Source organism: Pavona decussata, unplaced genomic scaffold (genome assembly GCF_977016875.1).
Source record: "Pavona decussata unplaced genomic scaffold, jaPavDecu1.1 SCAFFOLD_52, whole genome shotgun sequence".
Taxonomy (NCBI): Eukaryota; Metazoa; Cnidaria; class Anthozoa; order Scleractinia; family Agariciidae; genus Pavona; species Pavona decussata.
The window spans coordinates 2,327,564-2,339,705 of NW_028145474.1; the positions used below are offsets into that span (position 1 = coordinate 2,327,564).

Consider the following 12,142-nt stretch of genomic DNA (forward strand, 5'->3'; position numbering starts at 1 on the left):
TCAATGTAATAATAGGATTTTCCCTTCGGAAATTTGCATTGATGTTGAAATATTTCAATCTCTTTTTCATACCTTGGTACGCGCGGCGTGATTGGTCAATTTTTCTGGCCGTATTTCACTGCATGGCCCGCTAAATTTGAAAGTTTCCTTTCCCGCGCGCCCGATTAACCTCAGAGATATAATAAATATCTTACTAACTTCGTTTCCTCGGTCCGTACTACAAGTTAAGGATCCTCGTTTTTTCTCGTTGATTTGTGGCCCGCGTGTTTCGCGCGTGGGTCGTAAATCAACGAGAAGAAAGTCGGTCCGTAACTTACAGTACGGACCTCGAACTCGGTTAATAAGAGGCATTCCTATCTGGTCATGTGACTGGAATGGAGTCTTCAAAAATGTTTGAAAAAAATCTTTTCAAACCCAGCTTTTGCAAACATACATTGAATGAATGTGTGAAATGTCTTTGGTATTGTTCACAAATCAATTGAGCATAATCGACAGACACATAATAAGCAAAATAACATTAAGCAGGACTTTTGGTCATATATAGTGTTAGAGGGCAAAGCCAAACTGCGATTAAAATCTCTCCTTTTGATGATTTTGCGTTGAAATTTGGGCTCTATTCGCAATAATTTTGATATGTTCTTTCTGTTTCTAGTATCATCACTTTTTCAGTGTATCGGTTTGGGGGTCATGGATCATGTGACTTTTTAGTGGAAGGGGCCTATTTGGTATTTCTCACAGACGTAAGGTGTTATAGACCTTATCTAAAGATGTAAAGATACAGCACTATGAAATAAACTGACCTGAAACCTTTTGCATTGTAGAGCGCAGTGCTTAAATACTGCATGGTTTTCACTGCGTTACAATACAAGACAACGGAACCAGTTGGTCTTCATGTATCGCAAAATACTTTTATTACCTTTGTAAATAATCTTTATACGTTTTATATAGGTTTGTTTCTTTCGCATCATTGGAGGCTTGCTAATATAGAACGCGCGAACTGTTTAGTCAGGCGACTGTGATCGTCCATATTTGAAAATCTGTAACATTTGATCAGAGCTGCCAATTTCTTTTTACAACGTTTAAGCGTCCTGATTGTTTAAATTTTCTCAATTATTAAGACAAGAATATATAAAGAGGATGATGTACCTTCAGCTTTTTTCATCCCCATTTTGTCGGTTACCGGCCATACAAAAGAGAAACATAGAAATTGTACTGAGAAGGAAACAACGCGCCTAGTAGTAAACCAAACGGTCGAATTTGTGTAAGTCACCGCCTTGTTAGAATCATCGTTTTTCTTTAAAAAGTTAAAGTTTTATTTAAGCCATACAGCCACCATACAAAACTAGGTTTTAAGGTTTTACCCACCTCAGACTCTTGATGGTTTTCCATGGCTGTTGTTGAAGATGAATGAGTAATTGATTTGCTTCGAGCGCGACTCGCGTTGAAAACTGATAATTCAAAACTCGGAAATTCTCCGTCAACATAAGAATTATAAAAATTCGCTGCTGTTTTGCGTCGAAAGTGCAAAATAAACTAGGCATCAGTTTCGGGTATAATCACGACGTCATGCGTCGAAAAAATATTGCACCTTGAATCACGAGATCCACGGTTGGCAACCAAGGGCGTTGGCTGGCTTTGATTGAGTTGGTTTGTTCAGATATCATGTAATAACTAATCAAATAAGAATTTGCGAAAGATTTCGATTCATAAAATTTGGTTATTTTTACAGAAACAGAAAGCACACATTTGTGTAAGAGAACTGAACTTGAAAGGTAGTTTCCCTAAATAACAGAAAAGTTGTTTTTGACCGATCCTCGCTGCCTGATAATCTAAGACGAAGACCTGACCTTTTCAGGCCGTTTGAGGGTGGGGGGGGGGGGGGGGGGGACGAACCCACCCAACTTCCCCAGCCTATGGGCCAACATTGTTTTATTCAGCAGCGTTCGTCAGGAAATTTCCATCTTCAATAGCTCATTGAATTAGATAACCGGTTATAAGCCTACTCCATGTTAGCAAGTTATTTAGCAACGAACAATTCACTAGATTTAAATTTCTGTAGTATTATTTTGCTTATTAAAAAAACACAATTGACTCAACAAAAGACAAATAAAGGTAAAAAAAAGAGGAACTTCCATCTTCCAAAACCGTCGCAAAGTTTGCAAAGTTTGTGTTTTGGGTCATTGTTTCTTTGTTCGTTTCGGTCGCTCGAAATCAAGTGAGAGTTAGTTATAACTATAAGTGTCTGTTTAAATGAAGAAGTATGAAATTGTGCGGAACAAAACCGGAAACTTCATCCGAATTTTTTTCGTCCGAAGTTTCCTGTCCGAGAGAAAATGTTCCGAGAATTTATTTGTTTACTAATGCATTCTATAATCACGTAGAAACTGAACGGTTTGACAAACCAATTCTGATAAAGAGAAAGCCACTTGTTAATTAACCTACTTTTCCCCTACTTTTTCCTACTTTTCGCGCGGTCCTTGCTTACTCGCGCCATTTTTTGCGCGGTCCTTGCTCGGAAACAGCACGGAAACGCTTGCAGGCTATGATCCTGGCCGAGCGGTTAGGGCGCCGGACTGGAAATGCGAAGTTCCCGGATTCAAGTCCCGCTCTGACCGCTAGCTGGAGTTGTTTCCGCTCGGTAGCCCGTAGTTCAACTGCGCTTGTGTGTAAATAGTCAGCTGGTCTGCTTCCTGCCAGTTGGGATTTTTAATTGTGTCATTTTTTAGTTTAAATTATTTCTTTGTTCTGAAAACTCTGCCGAAGGTAAATAAAATTTATTTATTTTTATTTATTTAGCAAACCGAGAAAGAAGAGATGACCTGTTAAACTTCTGTCATTTTCCTTTTTTTTTCTTTTTCATTCTTTCCAAACCTTAGTCTTCTGACGAGCTATAAACCAAACTGATCTCTTTGCCTGGATTGCCACATATATCCAGTTCGTGTTGGTTTTCATCCTAATTGGTTTGTTGTTAGGGTAGTGAAACATTCGCCAACGTAACGCACACTCCCAGCCCGGGGGGGTTACTTCCTTATAAGAGGCTAATGGGGATGTGCCGCTGGATGGGTTCGCATTGGCTCGACTGGATTGACTAGAATGGGGTTGCATTTTCAATAGACTTACTAGAATGGGGTCGCACATTTTCTGGTTTTTGGAGTAAGAAAATTCTAGGAAGATTAGAATGCTTGTACTGTATGTGAAAAGTAAAAAGTTCTTCATTCAATTTAAAAAAATGTGTCAATTCATTTTAGGATGACCTAATTAGAGGATTGATAAAGTACATGCATAAATAGAAAGTGACTTAGTTGGGATCGCGAAAATTACATTTTCCCAAAAGTGACTAAGATGGGGTCTATAACTGGCCACAAAATAAATTATAATGGGGCAGGGACTCTGCGAGGCCAGCGGCACATACCCAGCAAAACTAAACCCAAGTACCCCCCCCCCCCCCTTCCCCGCCCGGGACTCCCAGCAAGCTGACACTTGGTTTTCGCCACCAACCGTTTACATATACATAGTCCTTTATCTCATGGTGGCCATGTTGCGTCTCAGGAGATCAAAAAGCTTTGTTTTTGCAAGGTAGGCCTTGTACTGAATTCGCGTCTGGGCAAAGCTTACCGTGCAAAAACAAAGCTTTTTATTCCTCTGAGACTCAACATGGCTGCCGAGTGACAAAGGTCTTGAATTTTTGGGCTTTCTTGGAGGAGACGGAGACAAGCAGAAGACCCTGTAGAATTGCTCCACGTGTCCTTGTGCTTATTTCCGCTGACCTAACTGATAGTGGATTCAAAAACTTTCTTCACCCGGTGACATGGCAAATTGTTCCATACCGGCCTTCAGCCTTCACACAACTTGCCTCCTACATCCACATCAAAGTGATTCAAAGCCGCTTTTCTACGAGTCTTTACTTCACTGAAACATGTCCCTAGACTCTGATGTTCGCAAGAGAATTGACATGAATGGAGAAATCAGCTCAGACAAAGATCAAATGGTTTCTATCTCGGATACGAGCATGAAAACCGCGGTGGATTTTAGGCATAATCGGAAATGGCTTCTTTTCAACACACATTTAAACGCAGTTCTTTATTCGTCCTGTTTCTGGGTCCAGATCGGAGTCCTGCCGGTAAGAGAGAGTAATTTATTTACAAATTTCGTTTCACATTAAGCTGAAGTTGAATTAAGTCAGGATGTTTTAAATGAGATCAAGCAAAGCTTCTTCACTTTGTTGAAGCCTGATAATAAAAAGATCGAACTGAAAAATCAAACAGAAAATGCTGAGTTTTTGTCAATAAACACTTAGTGAATAAACACTTAGTGTAGTCTGAGAGAAAAAGACAGAAGAGGAATTAATTTATTCAAGGCATGATATCATAAATCAGCTGTCCTAACATTATGCAATAAACAGTGTTCCATTGTACAAATTATATATTGGCTTCATTTTCGCTCTTTCTACTCGTTGACATTTTGGACTTCTGTTGGTTTGCATGTGACGTCATGGCGGCAGGAACAACAAGATTTTTCTCCTTTGGGACTTAACCTCCATTTTTATGCAAACTATGTGAGAACATTTTCTTTTCTTTTGTCCCTGGCCAACATGGCGGCAATGTAAACCACCTATAAACGTCTGGATCTCATTTACAGGTGGCATTGTACATCTCTGTCTGTACCATGAAACCAGTTACCAAATGCATGTATGCATCAAAGAATTTAAAATTTTGTACAATTGTACAATCTGTCAGTAATTGTTAATTAACTTTCTTGTTATGGAAATTGATTCGGAACACTTGCAAGCACAAATGTTAAGCTAACACCATCCTCTGTTTCCACTCAATCAATGCAGAGCTGTCAACCTTGCATGTCTTCAAATATGGAGAGTATGACTTCCCCGGCAAGCAATAATAAAGCGCCTTCCGGAGGCATCGCACCAAGGCCAAATTCACGGGTTCAGTGGTGTGGATGATAAGCCAATCAAAACCCAGGAAACTGCATTATCTAATGATCCCGTCTTTAATAATGTTCTAAATGTGGCCAAACAAAAGACACTGACAACAACAGGGAATTTATGCAACATTCCCTCGCATAATACCTCTCAATAATATTACTTGTAATTTTGGTCCTCAGTTAAGGACTTTTGCTTTTGCAATAACTAATTTTCTCTCCTACAGCTTGTACTTTTCTTTACTAATGCATGGGTATTTCTATATCCTTGTAAATAGGTTTTTTTAATTACCAATTTTATATAGTTTATATGCATATATTGTGGGGAAACCCATGCACCGCTCCCTTGTAACAAAAAAGGGGTGAATAAGGGAAAAATAAATTTTGGAGTACTGGCAAAGAAGCGATCAAACCTGCTCAGATTCAACTGCATATATTGTTTCATTATATCACTGATGAACTGAAACTTAATCCATTTATCTTTGATTTCAGTATTTATCCAAGAAACTTGGAGCTGACCCAGTGGTGTTTGGTTACCTTCAAACTACATTTGCGGTGGTTCAGCTGTGTGGTGGGCCGATATTTGGAAGATTTGGAGACATTTTTGGCAGTAGAGCAGCTCTGGTTCTGGCATTTGCTGCTGCGGCTATGAGTTACTCCATTCTCGGACTAGCATCAACTGTAAGCATGCTGTTTCTTTCAAGGCTTCCATCTGTTTTCATGCATGCAATGCAAGGTTTGTACAACTTTATGTGTTTAGTGTTATGTTGATTTTGTTGTTCCAGAAAATATGATGCCTCCATGGAAAATGTTTTGTTTGGATCCCCCTCCCTGGTCCTTCAGCGCCCCTGGAAATTCCAATTTGTAGCTTCATATTTTTCTTTAAACTCTTTTGTCTATTATTATACTTCTCTTTTCCTTACAATCTCCAATAACGTCCCATGGGGAGCGGGGGAGGGGGGGGGATGGATGGGGACTATGGATATTTCCTGGAAGACCTACTGTAGGATACTGTAGTGTCTTTCTGACTGCTTTTTATTTTATTTTTATTTTATTTTTAATTTTTTTCTTCTGACTGCTTTTTTATCTTTCCTCTACTTGTACTCCTTAACACAAATCAGGGGTTTCATTAAGAGTTTGAAAAGGCAGGCAGGCAATAAGTGCACCTGGGCCGGGTTGTTCGAAACCTGATTAATGCTAATCTATGATTAAAAGTTATTCGAGGTTTTCATCTCGCTCTTGCAGAGTGGTTCTATAATTTAAGCCTAATTTCAAGCTAAAGGTAAAGAAAATTCTAAGTCATCAACTGAGGGTCGATTAGTAAAAATTTTAAACTTGAATCAAAGTTCATGTTAATCCAGGATTAGCTTAATCGGGCTTTGAGCAACTGAGCCCTGGGCAAGAGAGTTGACTTGGGTATGTTATTTTATGGAAAAAGATCAGTTGAGATGATGAATGCAACAGGGCAAAGTTATGTTTACAGACAGTTACGAAGTAATGTACGGTACCTGGCCTTCAAAGAAACCTCTGACAAATGTCAATATCTTTGTTCAGATTTAATTTGTTTAATTATCTCAGAAATATCAACTGTGATGAAATGTAATGGCTAACTTGAGTTTTCTTTTGATGTTATTTACTTTTAATTTTGTGGGGGAATGAAACACCTGGGAAGAAATTAACTGTATGTCAAACTTAAGGTGACTTAATTTTTAAATGTTATATGTTGCACCATTACTTTTTTATGTTGAATTTTTACAATTTTTAATACAGTAGCTTTTTAGCTTGTTTGCATTTATAAGCTGTTAATGATTTTATTGTGTAAATCACATTTGATCATTTTTGGTAGAAAAACAAACTCTTAAAAAATTGATAATAATTATTAATAATTATTTAAGTGTAGTGAAATGAAAAATATATTTATTTTGTTTTGTGTGTTACAGGTTAAATTTGATTTGAGGTTAATTTTGATTTAACCTAGGTTGATTCTCAATTTTCTTTGTTTCCTAACCCTAATTCATGAGAAGTTAGTGCTAGGAGACAAAGGAAATTGAGAATCGACCTAGCTTTAAAAAATTTAACCTGAAATCAAATTTAACCTGTAACATGTATATCTTTTACCTTTAGGATCACAGATGGTGGTAACAGATATCTCCGATAAAGAAGGTGAGCTTGATGATACATTTTTCCATCCATTGATTTGTACGTCCATTCATTGATCAATATTAATTAATCAGACAACTAATTGGTCAGTTATTAGCAAGTCTGACTCAGTCAATCAACAAGCGTTTAGTTCATCAGTCAGTTGAATCCCTGAATTTTTCTGTTCTTTTTTACCAATATGATAGTTTTAATATGAAAATGCATATATGCACTACAGATGGAAGCCTACAGAAGAAAAGGTTCTTGCCGTTATCTACACAACCAGACTGTTTAAAAAAAAGAAAAAACTGAAAAAAATAATCCAGGTAACAGTCTGGTTGTGTAGATAACTGCAAAAATCTTTCAGTTATATAATCCTTCATCTGCAGTGCATATACATTTTCATATATAAAGAGTGTGTGTGTGACGACCATGTTGGAGGACCAAAACAATACTTAACAATGATTTTCCTTTGGGAAATATATAATTTCTATTTTTATGCAAATATCTTCTATTGTTTTAGTCCTTCAACATGGCCGCCGTGCACACACTCTATTCATATTCATTTATTCTTCATGGGTATATTATTATTTATTAACTCAGAACATGACTAGTTCCCAGTTGGCTTGATAACTCAGTTAGTTTCTGGAGCACTGCACTGGCATCACAGAAGTCATGGGTTCAAATCCTGTTTAAGCCTGAATTTTTTTCAGGCTGCTTAAGCTGCAAATAATTGCGGCGGTCTTTCTTCTATTTAATCTAACTTTTGCCTGCAGTTCAAATATATGTTTCATATATTCACATTCATTTATTAATTCTTCATGGGTACATTGCAAACTCACAATATGACCAGCTCCCAGTTGGCTTGATAGCTCAGTTGGCAGAGCACTGTACCGGCATCGCAGAGGTCATGGGTTCAAATCCTTTTCGAGCCTGAATTTTTTCAGGTTTTTTGGTAACAGTCTGGTTGCATATAGATAACTGTGAGAATCTTTTATCTTCTCCGTAGTGATAATTGTTGTTTTATTTGTCATGACAGGTCGTGCAGATGCGCTTGGTAAACTGGGCGTGTCCTATGCAACTGGAATGGTGATTGGCCCGTTTATCGGAGGTCTTATCACAAAGAATTATGGAGAACAGTCTGCAGCATTCTTTGCAGCATTTTTCTCTTTTCTGAGTATTTTCATAGCTTTGCTCTTCATCCCAAGCAATACTAAGGCAATGTCAAAAGAAGACAAGTCCACTGATGACTCATTGCACACTGGTAGGTGCCTGCAATAAGTTTCTCCCATTAATTTTTTTCATATGTAGAATGTTAAACTTAGGGAAGTGGTCAAAACTACTATTTTAATACTAAAACAGGACCCACCAGACTACAAGATAGATGGTGGTCTCTGCCTGCACCCTCTTCCTCAACCTCAAAAGATGGTGTTTTTATTGCATAGTTATCCTTCTATCCAGCAAAATGACCGTGAGATTCAACAAACCTCACTTTTCTTGTTTATCATAAGCAGTGCTGACTCTTGCTAGCTGAATATTTCTCTGTCAACTCAAATATTTTAAAGCCATTAAAATTTTGTTAGTAATGTTAATGAGATGGGTGGTTTCTTCAAGAAGGCCCCTACCCCGGGCAAGGTGGGTCTTCTTCGAACAAACTTGTTATGACCGTCCCAGCTCGCTAATTTAGCTTTAGCTCAGGGGTGTAAGTTTACCAAATCTGTACATTGTTTACTATGTCATCTGGCACTTAGCAGACAAACCAAGAGTCTGGAACAGGTTAATCATCATGTCCCATGACAGATGTATTTTTGTTTTTGCGCATTTGAATGTGTGTTTCAGAAAATGTCGACCAGAAGGACAATGTTTTCAGCATCAAGAAGATCCTAGGACTTCTAAAGATTCCAACAGTGCTCTTCTTAATAACTATCAAGATTATCACTGGAATCCCGTTTGGAATTTTTCAGTCCATGTTTTCTTTGGTTTCTATGGAATACTTCAAGTTGGAGCCACAGCAAAATGGCTTTGTCATGTCCTATGTTGGAGGCCTTTCAATTGTAAGTTAATAATAATAATTATAATAATAATAATAATAATAATAATAATAATAATAATAATAATAATAATAATAATAATAATAATAATAATAATAATAACAATGATATTGAATGAGGGGTCCAACTCGCCAAGGTGGTTTTCAGTGGAGCCCTCCTAACCTACCTAAATACATAACCTAACAAAATAGATAAAAGCAAATATGTTCCTCATAGTAAGAAAGTCAAGTTATCGAGTAAAAAATAAAAACAAGGTTAAAAATTAATCAAAGTCTACTTGTTACTACTTTCGAGTTTGTGGATGAAACCCTAAAGTGCGACCATTCAAATGAAAGCGTAGTACTGAGCAGTACTTTCTTGTGGTGTTGTTTATTATGCTGTACAAGGTGGTTCTAAATTTTGAGTCTGTGCATGAAATCCTAAAGTGTGACCATTCAAATGAAAGCTATGGAGCAGTACTTTCCTGTGGTGTTGTCTATATGCTGTACAGATTTGCTCTAAATTATATTTAAAGTTGGACTGGCGTATGAAATCATGAATTGGACGATTCAAATGAAAGTTTGATTGTGCTGTATTTTCCTGTGGTATTATATTATTTTGCTAGTTCTTGTATTCTTAGAAAATGAAAATTGTGTAGGATTATTTTTCAGTTTGACCTTTATAGTGCTCACTCTAGAGGGGAAGTGGAAAAAAAGTTTAATTACATGCCAGAGGAAACTTATCATGATACCTTTTTTTGTAGCTTGTTCAAGGACTGATTGTAGGTGTCCTATCCAGACGATTTAGTGAAGCTATGTTATTAAGAGGTGCTATTTGTGTGATTGCATTAGCTTATGCATTGCTGGTAAGCAAGTTATATGAATGCATGTATATTTTATAATTTAAGGACTGAGTGACATAAGATATCAAGTGGAAGAATATTTGGGTCACCATCATGACAGGATGTGTTTCAAAAACTCATTAATAATTCATAAACCCATTGACCAGTCAAATGGTTGATAAAACATGTATCACATGCAGTGGTTTTAAATCCCGATAAAACCTCTTCCTTATTAGCATGCAGTGTTTAATGTCTTTCTTGTATGCTTATTTCCAACATTCACAAAAGCATCATTGTTATGAACTCTCTTGACACACGCTTTTCCAGGAATGTTTTTGAAGCTGTTCCAAAAACACGCAGCACATGTTTTATCGGGCTTAAAACCACTCGGCTGCTTCTTGTGGTTTTAAATCCCGATAAAACACTGCTGCTTGCCTTTTAAACATTACATAAAAAGCGTCTTTACATACATGCAGTATGCATATTTATGGATCTAGATCAAAATATAATCAATGTTAACGTTTGTTGGTTTCAAGGAGACGTTTGTGAGTAATGCTGTAAGGAAAGAACATGTTATTTGTCGTGTTATATAGGTCTGTCTAGAAAAGAGAATCTTTAAACGTGACATCAGCTTTAAAAATTGGGACAAAATTGTCTCTACTTGTGCAGTGTCTGTGGTGCATTTCATGGCAATATAGTATCCTGGAGTGGGAGTGTTAGAAACTAAGTGTAGGTCACCGGTAATATACAGAATTGTGAGGAAATCGGAGCAAATAATAAATTATAGCAAGTTATAAAAAATAATAATGATGATGATACTACCAAAATTTCTTAATGGTATGAGAGATATTAAACATTTGAGAAAAATACACACACTTTTGAATTTATAATATTGAAACTGTATAAAATAGTAATATTCACCATAATTCTATTTCTCTTTCAGTACATAGTTACAGACATCTTTCAGTTCTGTGTTGTCATCATACCAATGGTGGTCGGTGGAACTACTTTGAATGTCATCACAACATCAGCCATGACAAAAAGCGTCACCATCAAGGACACTGGTGCAGTGTTAGGTCTCTCCATGGCAACCAATTCACTGATACGAACTGTCTCTCCCACCCTGGGGAGTCTTATGTATAAACACTATGGATGGCCTTCCTTTGGCCTCTTGGGACTTGTTGTGAATGCCGCAGTGGCCATATTTTTATTTATACATGGAAAAGAGACACTTTGAATACAATAAGATAATGGGAAGGCGGAGGTTCAGAATAGGTCATTTCCAAGTTGCCGTGAACTTCATTATGAAAGTATTAGGCAAAGTGCGAGAAGGTTTTGATTTTTTTGGAGCAAAGATGCAACCTCATTAAGGCATTGTTTAAGTCCAAATTAGAACTTCAAGGTACTTTGCATCGGAATAATAACTCATTTGTATAAGGGTTAAAAATCATTTGAGCCATGTAGTTATAAATGGTAGCTAAATTAATCTGTAGATTTTTTTACTTTGTAGGGTTGTATTTGTTCATAATTGATTGTAAATTGTGCTAGCGTTTGAAATGTTACACAGTGCCCCTATAGATACCAACTTTATTCACTGCTGCCACTGTTGGCCACCCAGTGTATAAATTAAGGTTTAAATTCTTATTTCTAGTTAATATGCAAGGCACAGTGCTGTATATTTATATTTTGATATATTTTATTTAAAACCATTGGACAATATACCTCAGTCTAGAAAGGCGTGAAATTGGATTGGTTTGTACTGACGTAATAGCTTTAGTAGACTTGAAAATTAAAATGAAGAAAACAAACTTTTGACTCCTGAGAGCTAATTTATTTGGGTTTGGGGGAGAAATCCCCTGTATGAGCTATATGGGTGAGTGTGGCACCAAAGGGTGTGGTTTTTGAGCAGTTTTGGTCTGAAGATGGGTTTAGATTTTAATCATTTTGGTCTGATAGTCTGAAAATGGGTATGAATTTTACAAAAATGGGTATGGGTTCTAGAGACCAGGTCTGAAAATGGGTAATGAATTCTACAGGTTAGGTCTGAACATAGTTAATTGAGGGACTGGTCAGGAAACCTTGCCATGAAAACAATGGTGCTGCAATTTATGTTGGAAGGGGTGCGACCCTGCACAATCCTTTGTTTTAACGTTCACACCACAGTTGAATATCTTAACAAAAACGTCTTGATTGGTCA

General features: G+C 37.0%; 1 protein-coding gene across 1 annotated transcript; it reads left to right on the forward strand.

The window, feature by feature from the left end:
• Positions 1 to 3,788: 3,788 nt before the first annotated feature.
• LOC146480899 (solute carrier family 22 member 18-like) lies at positions 3,789 to 11,753 on the forward strand. Its single transcript, XM_085109220.1, has 7 exons — positions 3,789 to 4,120; positions 5,428 to 5,671; positions 7,060 to 7,098; positions 8,114 to 8,338; positions 8,914 to 9,128; positions 9,868 to 9,969; positions 10,889 to 11,753. The coding sequence occupies exons 1-7, from the start codon at positions 3,917 to 3,919 to the stop codon at positions 11,180 to 11,182; spliced, it is 1,323 nt and encodes a 440-aa protein (XP_084965346.1). The 5' UTR covers positions 3,789 to 3,916; the 3' UTR covers positions 11,183 to 11,753.
• Positions 11,754 to 12,142: the final 389 nt, after the last annotated feature.

Excerpts from the sequence above, each read along its gene's own strand:
- LOC146480899 (XM_085109220.1), top strand. The coding sequence starts at position 3,917 with ATGTCCCTAGACTCTGATGTTCGCAAGAGAATTGACATGAATGGAGAA. Across the intron at positions 4,121-5,427 it reads TCCAGATCGGAGTCCTGCCG|TATTTATCCAAGAAACTTGG; the intron begins GTAAGAGAGAGT and ends CTTTGATTTCAG. Across the intron at positions 9,129-9,867 it reads ATGTTGGAGGCCTTTCAATT|CTTGTTCAAGGACTGATTGT; the intron begins GTAAGTTAATAA and ends CTTTTTTTGTAG.